The sequence below is a fragment of the Sciurus carolinensis genome, chromosome 14 (assembly GCF_902686445.1).
Source record: "Sciurus carolinensis chromosome 14, mSciCar1.2, whole genome shotgun sequence".
Taxonomy (NCBI): domain Eukaryota; kingdom Metazoa; phylum Chordata; class Mammalia; order Rodentia; family Sciuridae; genus Sciurus; species Sciurus carolinensis.
The window spans coordinates 30,825,941-30,848,362 of record NC_062226.1 but is presented as its reverse complement, the minus strand read 5'-3'; the positions used below and the strand labels follow the sequence as shown (position 1 = coordinate 30,848,362).

Below are 22,422 nucleotides of genomic sequence, written 5' to 3'. Positions count from 1 at the left end.
TACAACAGGAGCCATGAACTTTCAACTGAAGTTCAAGGTTTTATCTAGTATTAGTGCTTTGGAAATGGAATAGGGTATCATTTGATGGAATGTGGTGTGGCACATTGTTTTGTAAAGAACCTTAGGTGCCTTCCTGAAGGGGAAGCACAGAAAGCAACTCTGCCTTGAATAGCCTGTGACTATAAAGATGACGCTTCAGTAACAGTGAAAGTCTGTTTATTCAGATGTTGACCTGCAAGTATCAGCCTGCTGATAGATATAATTATATGGCTCATCTCAGTCCCACAGGGCCATGCAGATGTTTACTACTTGATTAGGGGGAGAATAAAAGCATATAAGCCACAGGTTTCAGCAAAATGCTTTTTACTATAGGAATATTTTTATGTGGTTTGAGAATGACAGGTCAGGTCTGATGCTTAAAATAAAAAAAACAAGCAAAACAAAACAAAACAAAAAACCAAGAAAGCCCCAGTTTCTTGCTGTGATAATGAAAGTCAAGTAGAATGGATTTGTGCTCCTCTTTCAGGCTTGCATTGTAGCTCCTGTCACCATTGTGGAGAAGTGGCCGTAGACAGTAAGAAAGTTATTGCTAGATAGGTACAGGAGGAAGGTGATCTTGTTTCTGAAATACACTTCAACAGTTGGATGCACTGTGAAGAGTTTCTCACTACAAGAACAGTTTAGAGCCCTAAACAGAAGAACTGCTGATTTCTTTAATCCTAGGAGAAGACTGAGGAGGTTTATGACTACTCTTGCTGTCTGGGCAAAATGCAACAGAAAGTAAATCCTTGTATTTTTGCTCCCATCCACATTACTAAACTGACTATTCCTTTTTACTTGCCAGGGAGAAAGGGAAGCGGGACGAGGAAGGGCAAGGGGAAGGGCGACAAAGTCTTGATGCATTTACGTTGTGGAAACAAAAACACAAGGACTGAGTAGAATGATTCTCTTCTGCTTTGCCCTGAGGTAGATTTGGAAAGCGGTCTGATCCTTCATTCCTGCTTTCATCCATGCTCCTCTGTCATGGGACCTGGCTGTACATCCCTATCAGGATGCTTACCCTCTCTTTGAATGAGGACTGGTCTTATAACTTGTTTTGGCCAATAGAAAGGGTGGCAGTTACAAGCCTAAGCTTTCAAGAAGCATTTCTTTCCTAGTCCCCTGCTGCTACAATGTGAACCAGTCCGCATTAGCCTGCTGGATAATGACAGACCATGTGGAGAGTCCTTGATCTCCCCACTTAGCCAGCTGAGACCAATCATAGGCCAGACAGCTTTTAGTTACTCTCCCCCTCCCCAAGCTGGCTGCAGACATAAGTAGGCCTAGTTCAACTTAGCCAAGTCTGGCTCAGATCAGCAAACTGCCCAACTGACCCATAGATTAGTAAGCAACTCACTGTTGTTGAAAACATTAAGTATTAGGACAATTTCTCACACAGTGAAAACCACCTGCTGCATTCCCCAAGCCATTAAAGCACACAGACATACCAAACTACCCTTTAATTCTTTAATGTTTCTCTTAGTTTGTTTCATATGAATGAGCAGAAGGCACCAGAGCTCTGTCTTGGACTGCGTTAAAGTTCTTTAATGAACCCATTTTAGAGCTCCATTGACATTATATTTGAATCAGAGAGAAGATATAATGATAACTTTTCTTCTGACCTTAGGGTTCCTTTAATTTTTCACATGTTGAATAAATCAAGAAATATATATATATATATATATATATATATATATATTATATGGTATATATAATCTCTTTTAATATCCATTTTTTTCTCTGCATTAAATTAAAAAGGAACGACATCAGCCTTCATACTAGGGTCCAAAATTTCTGCAAGCCTTTCCTCAAGATCATGTTAATCATTCATTCATTTTTCTATTATTTAATTCACTCAATGAGGAAGAATGTAATTTAAACTGGCAGACCCAACTCGAATACCATAGATACTTGATAGTGGGGAAAACTTAAGAGTAGAGAATCTACTTGCTTTCTTGGATTGTCTGGGGAAATAAGTTATCAGGTAGGTGGAGATAATCAATAATTTGGTTGTCTCCAGAGCTTCGAATATCTATCTGGGAATATATAGAAGAATAAACAAAAGCTGAACTCTTTTGTGACAAACTCTAGTTGCAAGCACCACTGTGGTCTGATCATTGATGTGTGGTTCCAGACACCAGTGAATGGGAGGTGACAGATGCTGAATGTAAGGAATGAGTGTGCTGTACTCTTGACTCGACCTCAGTAATGGTTAGGTTGTGTTTTATACTGAGCCTTCCTCAGTCATCGGAGTGTAACAGGACCAGTGATTGAGTGGTATTTCACACTAAAAATGAGCAAAACAGGCTTCTATGGAGCAAATATGTAACATTGAAGTTCAGAGCTCCACTGGACCATTTAAAAGAAACAGGGCAGCTATGTAATCCCAAACGCTCATTGTGTTGAAAGGTGGCAGGTGTTGGGTTGTAAGGAGGTGGGTATAGGAAAATGTGGGCCCATGACACACCTCTCATTCTTAACAGAAGACAAAGGGGTGGACAGCATGATTCTTCTTCATGGCTGTATCTCCTATAGGGTTGCTGCAGTCCTTTCCCTCCAAGTCACATCTAGCTAGTCAGAATCATTTCCATCATCTCTTAGAGCCTCTCTTTCCAGTCCCCTTTCCCTGCCTCCCTGTCTGTCTGTGGCATTCTGGTATCACGGTGCAAGTCTGTTAGTGACAAGCTGTAGCCTAATTAGATCACAGCTGCAAGGATGTGTTCTGCCTTAGCTCTGTCTCAAAGTAAGGGATTCAGGAAGGAAATCTGCCAAGAAATTGGGTAAGTTGAGCGAACAGACACATTTGACTCTCGGTTGAGGTGAGATAGATGTGAATAAGAATGGCATCACAGTTGGAGATGTGATCACTGATCTTCCCATTTCTATTATTGCTGTAAAAAACAAATGTTTTGTCATTGCAGGACTGTATCTTTGCTGCTGTGTCTTCTTGCGTTCCTCTCATTAAAATTTTATGTTAAAAATAATTATAGAAAAATCTATGTAACATGACATGGAAGAGCTGTGACCTGATTAGGCTACAGCTTGTCACTGACAGACTTGCACTGTGATAGGAGAATGCCACAGACTGAGAGGGGGTAGTGCTCTCTGACTGGAGAGAGAGGTTCTAAGGGACAATGGAAATGATTCTGACTAGCTAGAGGCGACCTGGAGGGAAGGGACTGCAGCAGCCCCTAGGAGAAACAGCCATGAAAAAGAATCATGCTGTCCACCCGTTTTTCTTCTGTATAAGTGAGTGGTACGAATATCAGATTTTGAAACTACCCAGAAAACTATACTTTGAAGCTGAGATACACCATGGATTGCAGAGTTACTCAGAGCAGATACCCCATGTGAGGCCTCTGGGCACATGAAAGAACCAGCAGGGAACCTTAGGCACAGGCAAAGAGGCCACCAGGAATGCTTCTGACATCTTCAGTCATCATGAATGAGGCAACAGTCATGCACAGCTGACTGCAGTGAAGATGTGGAGTTTGAAGTTTCAAATGTCATCCATGCATGTAATGCTTGTTCCTTCCTACTAACAAAGTGTTGTTTTCTAGGGACCTCTAAGGGTGGAAATCTAAGGAAGTAGATTAGGAAGGACATGTCTGTTGTATATTTCAAATATTCCTAGGACTGCTGGAAAGGGGTGGGAAATAGAAACATATCCAGAAGAAAATATCACATGAAATTAACTGCCTGTAGCACTCATGAATTCAGTCTTAACTGTATTTTGTACATAATAATAGTTAATATTTGTGAGCCATTTGATTCAATTTAAGGGTTTTGCAACTATATCTCATTTAATCCTTACAACAACTCTAGGACATAAATAATGTTTTTCTCAGTTTCGCAGATGAACCTGAGGCACAGAGAGTTTCAATAACTTGTCCAAGTCCACACATATTGTAAGTGGTAGAGACAGGATTGGACTCAGTGTCCACACCTGCACTTTTCACCATGACAATATTTTGCCTATGCTGTGCATGTGCGCCTGTGTGTGTGTTTTACTTTATCTAAAAATATATGTATTTATATTGATTTTGTTTATCAACAAATTGTCCTGGTTTGATCTGAAAAAATATTTAGACATAACTCCCCTTTTGGGCATGGATTCTCAGTTATGTCTCTAAACTTTTATTTTAGCAAGTACAAAGACAGCTGGTGTTGGTCTCCTCTTACCTCTTTTCCACACGTTTGGTCTTGAAACGCTGTTGCTTTTCTTCTACAAATGATGTGTTTAATGCTCTGTGCAATCTCTGGTGGAAAGAACAGATTCATAGGTAAAGATCATTAGAAACACATGGGTCAGGGGACAAAGTACTGCTCAAGATTTAATGGAGTCTCTAGTCTCTACAAAACTTGGCCTCTTTAACCAAATTTCAAGGATGCCTGGAAGTATATCAACATTCAGCCTCAAAACTCAAGATAACAAGAATTTTAGTTATAGGTTATTATTCTACTTGGAGGGGGGAAAAAGAGATCTGTTAGAAAGTTTGGAAATATTTTGGATTCAAAAATGGTGTGTGATGTAAAGAAGTGCATTCATAACTCACATGTAGCAAGGCCTTGTACAGTTGCTAAAAATGAACCAAAAACTTGTTCCTACTTTTTGGCAAGATAAACATAACTCCTGAGAGTTAAACTAATCGTATTAGCACATTAGCATACAATGGAGATCACTTTTCTGTGGAATTCACCTAGGAGACCAAGTACTCCTGGGAAGGAAGCAGGAAGAATAGGGTTCGACTGTAATCGAACCAATGATAGTATTCTATCTAGGAAAAACAGGTACAGCATTAAGAAAGCCAGGAGGTCAGCAAGAGAATAGATGAATGGGGTCAAGAGAGGCAAAATGTACAGCCTCACTGGTGAGAGGTGGCCTGGGGCGTCCAGGTAGAGGAATCCCATGAGTGGGGAAACCAGGACTGTCCACCCTCCTCACCCAGGTGGGTGAAATCACTCTATTTGTGAGAGCCTCTTTACCATAAGACACTTCTGACCACATCGTGGTCTCCATACCAATTTCCTGCAGTGAATTATGGGAGGGACATATAAGGGGGTGTCAGAATGGTTGGTCTGCCAAGGGTTTCCATCCTCCCTGTACATCTGTGTGTTGGTGTCTGGATTATATGAAAGAACTGTGGTACTAGTAACTCTGCCTGAGTACCAGCAGGCTAAGAAGACCCTCACACCTCTGGGCCACACTAAAACAGAACAGGGCAAATGGAGTCACTCAAAGGGAAACAGGGACCTCAAACTCCATTTAATAGGTTTCAATTTTGGCAAAAAAGAGTCTGTGGGTAATACATTTTCACACCATCTTTTTAGACTCCCGCCTTTAAGTGAAACCTCATTGAAAACAGTTCTATTTCTTCTACTATGAGCAGTAGTGGAGGGTTATAGGAAAGGAAGGGACACTGGATTGCTTAATTTAGGGGGAAGGTGAATCAATGGGACAGAAGAAAATCTGTCTTCTAATTGAGAACGCCTGTACCACTCTTGTTCTTTGGGGGCTTGTCATTTGTCAGTGTGACATAGGGCTCTAGATCCTCCCATACGGGGAATTCTGAGATATAAGAACAGTGGAGCAAGAGACCTCCAGCACTCACCTGACTGGTGTGCAGCCAATATTGCAGTTTGGATTTGTTTTTGATTCGTGGTAGCAGCAGCCTGTACACTATGTGCTCACCAATGGTTGTCAAGATGGACAGACCAAATCCAATGCACAGTAACACGAAGAGTCCAGAGAAATGTTTGATGCCCATTTGCAAAGTCTGCGACAAAACAGGAAAGGCCATGAATGCAATGCTCCACGTGGCCCAATGCCAATTCACTTTTTCTTTTCTAGACTCAGCCTCCTGCATTTCTAGATCCAAGGAAAGCTGGAGACTATTCCTTGATGTGCTCAGTGAACTTCGGCCAGTGCTGGACTGAGAGTGGGGACAAAGCACAATCCCTGGGGTGCTACTCCTGTATTAATCTTATACAAATAACACCTGGTGTTGTGCTGAGGCCCTGGGTGCTAAGTACCCTACTGTCGCTTAGAGATTGAGAGAAGTAGAGACAGAATTGAAACAATTTAAAATTCTTAATAGCTATGAAGGAAAGAGATACTCTCAGGCACAGAGGATGAGTAGATATAAAGGGAAAAGACATGCTTTGAGTAGTTTTGGAACTTAAATCTGACAGGGAAAATGGAAATCCTCTAGTTCAATGCCTTCATTTTACAGATAAGAAAATAGACCAAAGAAGTGTAGTAAGTTGAACCAGGCCATGAAATGAGGCAGTCGTAGAGACGAAAAAGAAGAAACTTAATATTTATTGGTTGCAAACTTTTTGCCATAGATAGGCATTAAAATGCCCATTTTGTAGTTAAAGAAACATACTGTGTAAGTGCTTGGGTGCCATGCTAAGGAATATGGGTGTTATTTGTGGAAGCTTTTTGCCATCATCATCACTGATAATTATTTAGCACTTAGTATGTGTAAGACAGAGTTCTGAGTACTTTCTCAATGTAGCAACTTGACTAATCTTTATAACCATCTGTGAGGTAGGTACTGTTACTATTCCTACTTTTTAGGTGGAGAAACAGCAACAGAGAAGTACAGGAACTCGTCTAAGGTCATATGGCTAGAAGGGTTAACACTAGGTCAAACTATGCAATCTGTCTCCAGAGCCACACTTTGACTCCATTATCTGTCTGATGTGAGTGTCCTCCTATTTTCTGTAAAGTGTTTCCTTTATTTCATTCTCCCTGACTCTCCTCACCCAGTCCTGGAGAAAAGGCCACGCATGCCTGGTCCTGGCACTGGGTGCTCTGGGAGGTCTACCTGGGGATCAGGACTGGGAGATGGAGCCAGGCTCATTGATTCTCTCTTTCTCCATGATAGGACTTTGGGCAAAGACTGTAGATCAAAGACCAGCATTAAAATTCCTGGAGAAAGAAAGACAAGAGCTGATCAGGAGCTCAGAGCTCTAGGAGACTGAGATACAGGCAGGAAAACAAGGCAGCGGCCTCAGAATAAAGGCAGATGCCTAGACCCTGCTGGTCTATGAGGGGGTTTGGTGAGAAGGTGCACTGGGCTCTCAGGACTACACAGGTACCGGGACTTTTTCTGGGACATCTCTGTACAAGTGGTGATCAATTACATAAATCTAACCTCTAGGAAGTATATGCGAATGTATTGAAAGTAGTCCTTAGATTATGTCTATTGTAACGTGAACAGGATTGGCTATGAGAAATATCCAATGATTATCCATAGCTATTATTGCTATGGGATAAAGAAAAAACTGGGGAAATTCATTTTGGACTTTAACATAATCAGACATTCAGTAAAACTCTGAACAGACAGACAAGCACTGCTTTCTTAGCAGAGATATTGCCAAGATAAGTAAGAAAAATGAATGTTACTTACAACAAGACATCCTGTCTTTGAACACAGGACTTGTCCCTCTATTTTCCTGTGCATAACAGTAATTAGTCTCGTTTTCTTCTGATTACCTCAGTAATAAGTAGGTTGTATTCAGCTTATGTTGCATGTTTCTTTCTTTAAACTTTTGTTGTTTATACCGACATACTAATAGATTAATAGAAGTAGTTGTGTTTTTTATTAGGCCTTTGACATGTGTGCCAAAAGCCACATATGCACATTATGATCTTATAATAACCCCATAAGTTAAATATTATTATCTCCATTTCACATTTGAACAAATGGAGGTCCATGGAGATTAATTACATTATCCAAGATCATATAAACTAATATGTGGGGAAGTCAGGCCAGGTTGTGAATCCAGGACTGTGTGATGCCTAAGCCTGCACTACCTCTCAAGCAAACACCACTTATAGGTCTCCTTTATGAAAAAAAAAATTTTTTATTAAAAACCCAGCATCGAAATTGAAAATCCGCTATAATCTGCCTGTGAGCACCAACCAAAATGTTTAAGTTGTGTCTGAGTCTGAGTGATAAGATGTGCAGCTGCAGTTGATGTGCACCTGCGGTTGTAATTCAGCCCTTCCCCTAGGATCACGGATCTCTAAATGTGCTATGCATTGGATATGTACATCTACCCCACATTGTCAAGTGAAAATCATTTTTTCTAATAAGGTGGAACTTGCTCAACTTGACACTCATCATTGGATAGGGGAAGAAGAAGAGGAGCAATGAATATTCATTGTCAAATATTTAAAATTTAGCTGATGCAGACAAAATGATCATTGCAGTTGCAAGTGACATGAGCAGAAGTATGCTAAAAATGCAATCAGGAGCCTGGTCTCATGTTGCTGAGAGCTGTGTAAGTGAACAATGCAAATAAACTTAAGTTTTGAGGGTTTTTTTTTTTTTTGCCCCCTTTTAATACCATTGCTTCATCTGCAGTTTCGTTTGATGGCTTATAGCCACCTCTTCCAGAGCCTCCAGCACTGAGAGAAGGTTGTCCCAGGATTTAGCCATGGGCAAATCTTAAATAGTTAATGGCTTCACTTAGTCCTTCATAAGCTTCCTCTAGCCCACCCTATCTCAGGCAATTCTCTCATCAGTCAGTAACCATTTAAAAAATTGCCTTGCTTGTTTATTTTTCAAAATGTTATTTATAATTATGTTTAACATTCTATTTTTTGTTAATTTACATTAGTAAATATTCATTGCACTGTGAAGGGAAAGCATAGTTTGTATTTCATATCATACTTTACATGTTGTAGCCAGGAATATCTATTAAATAAGCACTAAAGAACTGGTATTGTGAATACTTAAAAAAATTTTTTTTTAGTTGTATATGGACAGAATGCCTTTATTTGTTTATTTATGCGGTGCTAAGTTAGATAAAATGCAGTGCCTTACACATGCTAGGCAACTGATCTGCCACTTAGCTACAGTCCCAGCCCATAAATCCTTCATATTATGCAGAAATTCTTGGTGGATTGTCATATAAAACAATCCAAGCATTGCGCATCAGATATTAAGCAATGATAGGTGTCGAAGAGTATTTTAGTGATACTTGGGGAAACTGGTTGGGACTCTTGGATGTGGAAAGAATCATTTATGATTATTTTTCTCATCTGGAAATTCACTAGTAAACACATTTATAGGTGCAGACTAGATTCAGATAAAGAGGGAGATACCTTTGCTATTAAATGTGTGTTTTTTGCTCAGATCATCAATGCTTCCAGTAAAATGTAGAGGTCATTATTGGTCAGGGGAAGAAGAAGCAATTTTGTTCCTGAGCAAGCTCTATTTTGCATCTTGCTCAGATGTGGGCACTTGAAACATCTGACAGCTGGCTGGATAAGTGACAAGTTTTCAAGCCTCCAGCAAGAAATGCAATTAAAGTATTTCACTCATCATTTGCCTTAGATGTTACTGATCAAGTCCTAGGCAACTAATCTTCTCTACCTCCAATTCCCATTTCCCAACATATAGCAACTGTCCAATTTCTTTAGTTCTCTACAGTTTTTATATTCATTGATTTTGATTCTTCTCTCATTCTCTCCTGGACCCACTCAACTCGGGCTTTTGTTGTCCCCTGCCCTAATTACCTGTCAAGCAGCTCCTGTCAGTCATCAGTTACTTCCACATGATCAAATCCAATGATCAATTTTCACCTAATTCATGTATCTGCAGCTTGGGCATTGTTGATCACACCATCCTCTTTGGTGTCTTTTCTTCAGCTTGTTTTTGGGATATCGCTATCTCTTTGTTCCGTCTAATCTCCTGTGTTGTTCCTCCTCATCTTTCTGACCAGAACCTCTGGCATGCCTTCAATTCTTTGCTCTCACTTTCTCATCCAGAATATGGCTTTAAATACTACCTATATGTAATGATTCCTAAGAATTCCTAAGAATTTTGGACTTTTATTCCTCAACTCCCTACTCAACCTCTCTACTTAGATATCTAATGGATATCTGAAACTTAGTCATCAAAAAAGAACTCCTAATTTTCTTCTTGAAAGCTGATTCTCACATGACCCTTCTCATTCTGTGAAACTCCATTTTGTAATTGCATAGGGCAAAGGCTGTAAAGTCATCTTTGACTCCTCTCTTTCTTTAGCATCCTACATCTCATATGCCTCTACAGATATGGTGGACCTGATGTTCAGAGTAGATCCAGAATCTGATGACTTCCCACCATCTCCCAGTCACCCTGGTCCATGTCACCAGCACCTCTTACTTAGATTATTGAAATGGTTTTCCAATTGTTTTCTCTGACCCCTTCAGTTCGTCTTCTACATGGTAGCTAGAAGGACCCTCTCAAAATATCATGTCCCTCCTGTGTTCAAGACCCATAAAACTTTCCATCTCATGTAGAGTAAATTTCAGAGTCATATAATGGGCCTCAAACCTTACGTGATCTTGTTCCACATTTCCTAATGGCACATTTTTCTTTCTCATTTGTTTCTGCTCAATCTTGTGGGCTGCCTCACTGTTCCTTAAATCCATCCAGCAAATACTTTCTCAAGAGATTTTTATTTTCTGTTTTCTGCCTGTGAATTCTTTTGCCAGGAGTCAATATTGCTTCTTCCCAACTTCTCATTAAGTCTCTGCTTAAATTCACCTATTGGTGAAGTCTACCCTAACTACAGTGGCTTTCCCCCCTCCTCTCTCAGACAATCTATCCTCCTTAATCTGATTTATTTTCCTCCTGACATATATTTATTTATTCCTACTCCCCTTAACAAGTAGAACATAAGCTTCAGGAAGACAGGGATATTGTCTACTTTGCTTAGTATGTAACCTGATTATCTAGAACAGGTTCTAGCACATACCAATAAATATTCTTAATAAATATTTCTTAAAGGAATAAAAACATCTAAAGTAATCCTTTTCCTATAACAAATTTGTATATTTTCATATACCTCAGTAGTTCATAGAATAGTTCTGTGAGGAAGAAAATTAGAGGTAGATATTTCCATTGATGGGTGAGAAAACTGAAACCTAGAGATCTGATAAACTTGCCTCCTTGACCTGTTTATGCTGGAATTTATCAATCCAGGGATCTAATGTGGGAAGTGGGAGGAAAAATATGTTTAAAATACAGTAAAACACTGGGGACTGAATGCAATTATTTCAGCTGGCTTGTGGTGCACTGTATTAATTTTTGTTAAGATTCTTTCTCTGGGGAAGTACCCTCCTCTTACCTCATGTGGTTTCGGTGTGTTTACCCATCCATCACATACTCATTGTTTTCACCATTCCTTGGTCCTGGGCCAATCATATGACCCAAGTTTGGCAGGTTGGAGCTGAATTATTGCCAAAGTTAATGCTCCCAAAGACACAGTCCCCTAGTTGCCGCCTAACAACCCGGGAGTCCTGTGGTTCCGGAAGCCTTATCTGTTACTTCTTCCTTCAAAGTATTGAGCTTCCCCATTATTCTTTTGATAGTTTTCTTAAATTAATCTGTTGCTTATGACAAAGAATCTGACCTGATACACTAATAGAGGGATTAGGTGTGACTCTAACCTCTCTTGAGACAGTTTTTTCTCATGCATCGTACTGAGAGGAAAGGCATAGCCAATTTGAGGAGGACTTCTCTGACTGGGTGAGGCTGTACTTTTCTGTGTATCTCCAGAAGCCAGTATAGAGCAGGTACTCAAAAAATGCTTGTTGAATGAAGTACATATCTGGAAAGGAACTCAGTTGCAATTACTCTTAAGATTTTCTGTTAATACTTTTTCCCAGGGTCTGATGACTATAAGAGACTGGGGAAATCATTTTTATTTTTAGCATCTAAGTGTATTAAACTTTGCAGGATTATCTCCTCTGAGTTTGTAAAGCCAAATCCTGATGTTGAAAAAAATTTTTTCTTTAATAAGAGAGCTGGGGATAAAGGAGGAATAATGACTTTAGTGAGAAGTAAAGAAAAAGAAGGCAATGGTACTTCTGAAATATCACTAACTCTTAATATTATGAAACAGGAAAGGAGGAATTGAATAACATTTCTAATATTGAAGATTTTTTTCCTCCTATTTTTCCCAGAAGGGTAGTAGCTCAAAAAAAAAAAAAAAAAATTGGCAAAGTCACTGTTGTGTTTATACATATGGCCCTTGTCACTCCATATAGGTATCAGGACACAGTTTCCCAGAGGAGACAAGTTTGCTCCATTGGAGAAAATGGGGTAAGATTGTATGATGTCATAATTTGGAATTAAAAAAAAAAATCACTTGAAAACAACCAGGAGAGGGAGGAAGAGTTTCATTCAGAGAATCTAGAATTTTCTCATCAACCGAGACAAGATCATACTTACCCGGGCATGGTGGCACACACTTTCAATCCCAGAGATTTGGGGATTACAAACCTCCTGCTGAGGCAGGAGGATCACAGTTTGGAAGCAACCAACCTCAGCAACTTAGTGGGGCTCTAAGCAACTTAGAGAGACCCTGTCTCAAAATAAAAAATAAAAAGGGCTTGGGATATGGCTCAGTGCTTAAAGATCCTTGGGTTCAATCTCTGGCACACAAACACACACACACACACACACATATACTTAACAAAAGAAAAAGGAGAAAATGATTTACCAAAACCAGGGAGATACTGTATGAATCCACATCAGCAGTGCTCATGTATTTGGATAAGCAGAAGGATTTTGCCAGCAATCAGGGTCTGTCAGAATTCTCAGCAGATCCTGGAGTTTGGGGGCTGGAAACTCACTGCCTTCCCTAACCTGGAAATTGCTTTAGCGGCTCATCCATGAGGGAGGGATTGCTCTTGTTGCTGAGGAGATGTTTCTCCCACCACGTTCCTCAGGCTCCTCAAGCCCCCATTCTTTCTAAGCTTGGGTAAACATCTTTTATGCTTGGAACTGTACTTAATTGCTACATTAGCTCCATTGTTCAGTCTTTTGAAAATTTCAACTTATTATTAAAACAACCTCAGAAAAGGTTTTCTAAAAATAAATTTGAGATTATTCATAATCCTTTTGCTATAAAATGATTACTTTCAATTCTCCCTGTTCTCTCCTGAACTATGATCACATACATATATATTTTCCAGAGTAGTAATTGTGCATATGCTTTTAAAAAATTGCTATTTTCTAGAAGAATAAACCTTTTTAATATTACTTTTTTAAAGCATTATTTTCTAAAAATTAGTTATCTATTAATTTTAATGTATTAAACCTATCACTTATTGTTTTATCATAATTGACTTGAGGATTCTCAAACTGTCAGTTACTACTGTAATTTATTATAGTAATTTATTATATATGAGAAAAATATTGCTGTAGTTAAAACAGCTTGTGTATTGTGTTTTAAAATATTCTGGATTATTAATTTCAGAGAAATATTGCAATGGGTATGGTTACCATGTCAAATGATATAAGTGTTTTAAAGACTGGTGATGTGTGAAATGACCCTTAAGAAGGGCAGAAACAATTCTCAATGTCACTGAAGTCCTACAAAGCCCTGGATGTTCACGTCCTTACCCACCTTGTTTCATAACAAGTTTAATTGTTAGAAAATGTTGTTTGTTGTGATAAATATCTTGTGTTCAGTGCTATAATTTAAAAAAATGGTGAATACTTCAGTCCACCTTGAGCATTTTTTTCTTGCAGTGCTGGGGATTGAATTTACACATACTAGGAAAGTGCTCTACCACTAAGCTATATCCCCAGACTTAAAAAAAATTTTTTTTGAACTTCGAAACAGGTTCTAAGTTTCCCAGGTTGGCCTTGAACTTGTGATTCTGCTGCCTCAGCCTCACAAGTAGCTGGGATTATAGGTATACATTCCTAACCATGAACTCCAACTTGAACTTTTATACTAAGAGTGGAACTCTGTTAATTTCTCTTCATGGAAACTTTTAATTTTGTCCCAATATTCAGAGACTCCTTAACTCACAAAAGGCCATTTCCAACCTAGTGTGGCCTCATTCCTTTACGTTAAGTTTAATTAAAAAGCTTCAAATTAAAAAAAAATTGCCAAAAGATTAAAAAGCATTGTGAGAATAAACACCATGAGAAACCAACATTAAAAAAATGCACATTTGTGAATTGACTTTAGCCTATGAACTGACAAGTTGTGTCCTCTGATCTACATAATTTATTGCACATGTCACAGTTTTCATTATCAACCTGCTAATTCATTTAAAAAGGTGATATGACACATGGTTAATGTTATGGTTTGGAGATGGAGTATCCACTGGTGTCTCCTGAAAAGCTCTTGTGTTGGGCAGTAATGGAATGTTCAGAGGTGAAGTGATTAGATTATGAAAACTACAATCTTGTCAGTGGATTAATCCATTTAGTGGATTAATACTTTGGATTAATGGGTGGTAACTGTAGGCAGGTGGGGCATGGCCAAGGGCATAGTCTTGGGGATTTCATGTTCTACCTGGGCTCCTTACTCTCTGCTTCCTGACTGCCATAAGCTAAGCAACTTTCTTCTGCCTCACCTCAGGTCCAGAGCAATGGAGTCAGCTGACCATGGACCGAACCTTTGAAATTGTGAGCCAAAATAAAAAGTTGTTCTTTTCAGGTATTTTGGCCACAGTGATAAAAAACTGACTAACACATTTTATAAGGCACAGTCACTGGCCACTAGCTTAAGTATAGTAGTTAATACAACAGAAGAGTCCAGAGCTAGGGGTTAGCTCACTGATAGAAAACTTGCCCAGCAAGTGTGAGACCCTGGGTTCTATCCTTAGTGAGTGCATACACACACACATGCGTGCGCGTGTACTCGCACACACACACACACACACCCAACAACAACAACAAAAATAAATAAAGGAAAGAAAGAATAAAAAAAGAGGAGTCCAGAGTCCAGTCTGAAGTCTTATCCTCAGACTCTCAGACTAAACACCACAGCCAGACTACCTACCTACTCTATATCCAAACAGAATAAGTTGCATAAGTGAAGGATGAATTTGTAACTTTTAAATTTCTGGAAGATTTTCCCTTGAGAATGTTTCTAAAGCATGATACACTAGATATAAACCAACTGTGCTGAGGCCATATTTCCCCCTCTGTTTCAAAAAGAGTGTCTAATGCTTGGAGACTGCAACATATGGTAGAGAGCAGACACAATCCATTAGCATAGATTCATAACGACATATTGTTACTAATCTCTACAGTCTCAGAGCATATTGGTTGCTGTTTTCAGTTTAATCTAAATACTGTCACCTGTTTCTCAAAAGATGAGATGAAGGAGGAAGATGGTTTAAAAATGTCTTGCCTAATATATTTGTTTCTCTGATATAAGTAAAACTAAAGCTGTAGGCTGGCTGCTTGCTCCTTGACAAGCAATTCACTCCTTTGGGCCTCAGTTTCCTCTTTTGTGAATTTTAAAGCTTAATCTGATTGCATTAATAAGACTAACAGAAATAAATCGAGACAGGTAAATATGGAGCTATAAAAGTAAGAGGAATGCAGTTGAAATAGAAATGAAGTTCAGGGTTTGGAGTTGGAAAACCTGGTACAAATCCTTACTTGCCACTTACTGACTGGATGTCCTTGGGGGAGCTTCCAGTCTCTCCACGCATCATCTGTAAAGCTGAGATAATGGTGCCCACCTCACAGTGTTGATTAAATGATATAATAAAGGCTATACCAAGAGTTATATAGTTCAATAAATGTTAACTGTTATTGTCACTCCAAGAAGTTGCACGAAACTGAAATTGTTGGCAACTGGCAATCAACTGAGGGAAAAAAAAAGAATTTTAACTTGGAAGTAAGTGTGATCCATTTTTTCATACATCCATCAGATCTTTCCAGTGCTGAAAACAGAAACATGTCTTTGGTTCAGTCATTTCCACAAAGTTCTGGGCAGCTATGTTAGGTAGATTGACTAAGCAATCATTTAATTCCAGTCACTCCGGAAACTAAAAGATTTTTCTTTTCCTTGTTACATTTGCATACATAACCTGTTTCAAACCCCTGGTCATAATTTCAAAATTTCCCTATATTGATGTATATATTGCAACTATAAATAATGTTCCTCTTTAAGAGATCTTCTTGGCCAGCATGACATGTATTCACTTTCCCCATGTAAAATTCCCTCCACAAAGTCAAACAGTTGGGCATTGTTCTCTTTTAAAGTTTTCCCAGTTCTCAAGGAATCTATTATTCCTTCTGAATATGGGAAGTGGGAGGGAGGACACTGACACTGTCCCCACCGTTTCCTTTCTGGGTGAGAATCACACAAATGTTAACTTTTGAGTGGGTTTGGCTAGGTAGCAAATGTTTCTACCTTGGTACCTTCTGTTTTTATGGTTCCTGTATTTCCAGTCTCAAATTATTTGATAGTGTTATTAATAGAATTAAATCAAATCTCAATCTTCATAAAACAGGACACTGAGGCTTAAAGTGAACTGTTAACAAGCAACCCCTATCTCATGTCTCCTTTACACACTGATAAGGGAAAGTAGGGAGAAAGGAATTAGTAGCATGAACATATTGTATTCTAGGTGCTTTACACATTTTAAATGGTATGGCTCCTCATTTTAATTAGGTAGAAAGACACAGGTTAAATTGCTCATGTTCACATAGCTAAGAGGCTATGATAACCCAGTTGCAACTGAATTCAAATCCAGTGTGTTTGCATCATTGATCTATATTACTCCACAACAGGGTCATGACTCACATCACTATCGGACTGGGAGTGTTTATGATTTTTAATACATTTCTTTAGGACTGCACAGGAATTAAAGGGATGAGTTCTCCTATTCGTGGTTCTTAAGTAATCTATGGTATAAAAAGTGTGTCAAGGTGCCTTGTAGATGATTGTCCTGCCAGTGGTTAAATGTGTGGACTTGTTTTTCTTTCCTCCCATTTTTTTTCCTGTCAAGTCTAATTGTCAGCCTCTTCAAAATATAATAAATTTATGTGAAATGGATTTTCCTTATCCTGAGGGAAGTCAGCTGAATGGTGTCCCTTGGCTAGGTAAATGCTAAGAGCACATTTCATTGTTCTAGTATTTGGGGAGCCTCAGACACCTTTTTGGAGAGGGGTCCTTTGTGAGAAAGAAAATTGTCATGAAATAGAAACTGGGACCAGTCCTGATCTTGCCTTTCCCAGGACAGCTGATAGGGTGCTACCAGTGGTGTACCTACTGATAAACTGACTTTTCAAAGCAAACAAAACCACTAAAATTGTTCTTTTTCATGATACTCTATTCCCACCATGGCCGATCTCAAGCTACCAACATGACATAAGTGAGCTCTGGAGAGAGGTGCTCAGGTTGGATCTCAACTAGAACCAACAGGCTCCAGTACACCTCTGGGTACAGGTTCATTAGAGGGTGAGGACCTCTGGACTGAATTTTACATAAAGGAAGGAGCTTGGGATGAGAGTTCTCAGCTTCTCTGCTATGCCTCAGATCTAATTTTCAGAATCAGCCAGTGCTGCCTGCATTCACCTCTGCTTAGAGACTTAGTTGCAAATCTCTGCATCTCTGAGTACCAGAAGCAACACCCTTTGGCATCCTGGGGAGAATCCACTGCAGCCAGAATCTTTACTGACTGTGCCCTGTGGGAAGACTGACTCTATATCTCTCCCACTTACTCCAATTATGTTGGGCTTACAGAGTTGGAGGTGAGAGTGCTTTCTCTGAAGGTCCCTGCCCTATTTAAATAGAAGACCCCTGTTCTAAACTTAATACTGGAGCAGGCAGCCAACATGGAAAATCCATTGCCACCAAAGGTGATAGTTGGACTGGGAACTTGGTCCAGGATTAACATTTTTTACATGAACCCTGAGGCTAGCTTCTGTTGGGGGATTGGATCAATGAGATAAGAGGAACCCTACTGGACTCCTTCCCCTGAGTAGATGCATCATGGGGAATGAATGGGGTTGCAGCCTGCTATGGGAAGAGATGGATTGTTTTTGCTAGGAGAGTGATTGAAAGCTGCTCAGCAGAGTCCCTGTGGCTACAACGAGCAGTTAATAACCTACCAGAGACATCTGAACATCACAAGTGAATGAATGGTTCACCTAATACCCAATACAAAATGCACAATTTCCTCCTGTATACAAAATCATGAGAAAGGCAGGCTAAGGTATGTATTTTCTTATTTTAAAGTTTTTCTTGACTGAAGTTTGGGCTCTGAATCAAAACAAAGAAAAAGACACTTATAAAAGCCATTTTTTGTTTTCTCTTCCCACTTTGCTCCTTCATTTTGCTCTTCCCCGACTTGGGGTGTTACCCTGAACCACTGAGAAAAGAATTAAAAACACTGAATGGGTGATGAAGCTCATGTTAGAAAGTGTAGCTTCCACAAAGAGAAACACTTCTGGGTAAGTCAGAGAGGCGATGGATGCCTGGAGCGGATCTTGAAAGAGAGAAGAAAGTAAACGTAGTGGTTTGGGCAATGTTCTTTGAAACAGGCTCACACAGTCACTATCAACTTCTTGTGGACTTCCAGGTCTTTGACCACAGCACTGAATTCCTCAAAGGATAACTTCCCGTCGCCATCCTTATCCAGGATGATGATGGTTTTGTCCACGAGCTGCTGTAGCTGCCAGTCCTTGAGGTTGTTCCCCACCATCATCTTCAGCACGTGGAAGAGCTCCCCGTTGGAGATGTAGCCGTCTTTGTCTAAGTCGTAGATCCGGAACGCGAACCTCAGCTTCTGCTCCTCGTCTCCTTTGACGCTGAACTGGGAGGTCCCCCGGATGAATTCCGTGAAGTCCACTTCTCCGTTGCCGTCGGTGTCGAAGATGTCGATCACTCGCTTCACCAGCGGGTTCTGCCGCAGCTCGGGCAGGGACATGAACTCATCCACGCTCAGAGCGCCCGACTTGTTAAAGTCCAGCTTCTTGAAACTCCTGCCCAGCCTTTTAATTTCTTCATGGTCAAAGTGGGTGCACATCTCCTTCGGGTAACTGGCCTCATTTCCCATTGCGGACGCGGGGCAGCGGCTCGCAGGGTCGGAGGAGGGAGCTTGGGCGCGCTGGGACCGTTGAGTCTTCCACGCTGCAGGGTGGAGGGCTCGCGACCACCACGTGGAAACCGGAAAATGGGCAGCGACAGGAGCAGGACAGGGGAGAGTGGGGGTCGGCGAGGAGCAGAAGAAGGATGCGAAGAGGGAGTCTGGAGCGGGTGCACAGCTGGGGGATCCCCCGCAGGGAGACCCATGGAGAGCTGAGCTATCCCTCTCTCTTCCGTCTCTCGGACCTCTTGTAGATTCCCGTTATAACCCCTGTTTCCCTTGAAATCATCTACTCATTTCCTCACTCTTTTCCCCACTCTGGGAAGACAAACCCCAAGTGAGTGAAGGCCATGTCTGTATTATTTCCTGCAGTATTCCCAGCACAGTGCCTAACATACAATACGCACTTAATAAATTTATCTTGAATGACTCAGCGAACTGCATGTCACCCAGGACTCCTTATGATTTCTTGGCGGGCCTAGAGCAGGCATTAAATGAAATGACATGTCCAAGTGTTGATATTATATATATGTCCCATAATTCTCTAGGAAGGGAAACCAGGATTGGGATTCTTCTGGGTCTTTGACAGAACGTGGGTTCAGAATCTTTGTAAGAGACCACCCAGCTGTCTCTCAGTTTCTTACACGGATCGTCTACAGGCACTAACACATTCTTTAGAAATACACACAATGCTGAAAAGGGGCATTTTTCAAGAAGACACAGGTCCCAAGAACATGTTACTCTGTTACTTTGATCCATGCTGTCTGGTGCCTGCCAGCTGCCACACAGAGCACCCTGGGGACCAGCTACCGTGGGCCCAGAGAAGCCTTATGTGTGTGTTGAGAGTGACAGTGGTCTCTAGACTCTCCCACTGTCCCCTCTTTGCTTCAAGTAGATTTGTTCTTTTTGTTGAAGATTAATCTTACTGGTTCCCTCTCATTCCTTCATCCTTTCGGAGCAGCAAGCACATCAGTTACTCTAAATGCCTAGGAAATAAATGCAGTCCAAGAGCAATACAGTTCAAAGGGACTTGGGGGAACCTCAAGCCACTAAATCAAACTGAACTTACTTTAAAAATCAAACTCCCTTACTTTAAAAAATATGAGCATTTTCTGTGTCCTGTAGTTCAACTGAAAGGTCACTCTAAAGGTAACCAGGCTGAAACTGGCACAATGAAACCCCTGGATACCTTTCCATTAAGTATGGTCATTTTAATTTTCCTTTGTAAACAAATGATAATCCATTGATTTAAAAAAAAAAAAACTCAGCATGAGTATTAAATAACATGTATCACAACTAAACTGCAATACCATGCTGGGAACAGGTTTTGCCCTACTAACTTGCTTGCTTTCCAGTTACTCAGAGAAATGAACAGGATACCGTTTGAGTATAAACCTATTGAATTTGCAATGTTAAAGGGATCACTTTATTTTATTACAAGATGACTAAAATCAGTGTTGGTCTCTAAATGCCACCAATAGGCCCTAAAGGTACAATTATGAGAAGTTACAAGCCTCAGGGGCAGCATCAGAACTATATCCTTGGGTCAAGGTGGTTTAGGGTCTCTGGAATGATGTTATTGGCCCAATCTTCTGAGTGTGATTAAAGATTCTTGACTTAAATTAAAGAAAACCAACTTCTAAGGAGCTTAGCAAAAAAAAAAAAAAAATGTTGTTAGAATTTCACATAATTGAAAAAAAGACATAAATGATTCAATATTAGGAAGGATGAAGATCCAATTGGATTTAAGGAACAATTGGAACCAAGGCCTCAGGCTTAGAAACATAGTTTGCAGGGTCCAGTGTAATATGAAAATGTAAGACCCTTTTTTGAAATTTATTATATATTTTGAGACAGCCACAGAAGAGCATCAAACCAAATACAGGACCCTGTGAGACCACAATGGCTGTGTTCATAAAGCTGGTCCTGCAGAGACCTGGGTCCATTTATCTGTATCTCTCATCTCTCATCTCTTTGCTTCACTCTCTTCTATGTTAAAGGAGCTTCTTTCACTTGGCAGAGGACCTGAACACTGACAGATTCCATGTTAAGACTTGGGGGTTTTATCATTAGAAGACTGACTTTCCCTTGTTCTGGTTAGATGCCTACAAATCCCAGAAGCAGACCTGGATTGGTCTCGATTGATAGATTCCCCCTCCTGAGTCATCAGATGTGACCTATAATACAAGAGAACTTACTCGACCCTCATGGCTAGAGCTGGGATGTTGAGTGGGAATTGGGTAAGAAGAGCAAGTACCGAATAAGTTTTTGCTCTTTCTTATAAGAAGAGGTGATTGCAAGCAGCCAGAACAACAACTGGACATTAGATATGTCCACTAGTGCTGACTCCATAGGAGGGAGGAGTAATTCTGTCTGAAGAGCTCCCTCAATTTGACCAATGGATAGGGCTACAGGATTGCTGTAGCACAGGCCTCCACTTGCTAATGAATTTCCATCAGGTTCATCTTGTTATGGACTCCCCAAATCCTCTCACACTTGTGTAGGCTGAATTAATATCTCATTTGTAGACACCATGCCTAGTTTGACAAACTGGGTTGAAACACATTAGTAGGATGTGAAGTTAATTGGTGGGTTGCAACTGATGTTAATAAAATAGAAAGGAAGATAATTGAAGAGACAATATTAGTAAGGGGAAGTTCATTTCTCTGAATAAACATGACTTCACAAAACTGTTCATTTAGTTATACTGATATATAATTATATAAAGCTAAATAGAGTATATTTACTTATAAAATATATTATAAAATAAAACCATATAGAATATATATTATATAAATAGAATATATGTACATGGGATATAAATATACCAGGTTATTCTAGTTTTGCAGAATATTTATTTTTTTTTGCCATGGATTATGATAAAAGATAAAAGTAGTCTGTCAGATACTATGGGACTGAGTTCCAACATCTTTTGTTATAGGCTTATGGTGTGAAAATAATTCAAAGACAAGAGCATTTTATTCCTATTTGATTCTCTCTGATGTCAGCCTGTGAGGAATAAAGTGGATGCATTTTGAAATAATAATCTATAGCAGAACTGTCCAATAGAAGCATAATGTTAGCCATTTATATAATTTAAATGTTTTTAGTAACTGCATTAAAAAGGAAAAAGTGAAATGAATTTAAATAATTCATTTAATAATAGTTTCTTTAATAATATATTTAATATATATCATTTTATTGTTTTATTGTAATCAATATTACAATTTATTAATGAATTATTTTACCCTTTTTGTGCTAAATATTTATTTTATACTTCCAGAACATCTTTTGGACTCACAGCATTTTGTTGAACAGGATAGATTGAGACAATGAAGGTAAAAGGAAAGGTTTGGAGGCTAAAAATAATGTTTGATGATTCAATTATGCCAGCTAAGTGAATTATTTAGATCTGAAAGAAGCATGACAGGGCGGAAAGTATTTAGAATAGGATGACCCAGCATCAAATTTTAACTGTCCACTTAATAGCAGTAGGATGTTGGACCAGTTGCTTGACCTTAGTT

General features: G+C 39.6%; 2 protein-coding genes across 2 annotated transcripts in view; both read right to left on the bottom strand.

Moving 5' to 3' along the window:
- The window catches only part of Grin3a (glutamate ionotropic receptor NMDA type subunit 3A), a 173,728-nt gene that overhangs the window by 4,333 nt on the left and 146,973 nt on the right, over positions 1 to 22,422 (bottom strand). The window contains exons 7-8 of the mRNA XM_047523662.1: positions 5,652 to 5,816; positions 4,222 to 4,298 (exon numbers count right to left, since the gene is read on the bottom strand). Of these exons, the coding sequence (XP_047379618.1) occupies positions 4,222 to 4,298; positions 5,652 to 5,816 (242 nt within the window). The remainder of the gene's footprint in view (positions 1 to 4,221; positions 4,299 to 5,651; positions 5,817 to 22,422) is intronic.
- Ppp3r2 (protein phosphatase 3 regulatory subunit B, beta) lies at positions 18,356 to 18,868 on the bottom strand. The gene has a single exon (XM_047523664.1). It carries the CDS (start codon positions 18,866 to 18,868, stop codon positions 18,356 to 18,358), a length of 513 nt encoding a protein of 170 aa, XP_047379620.1.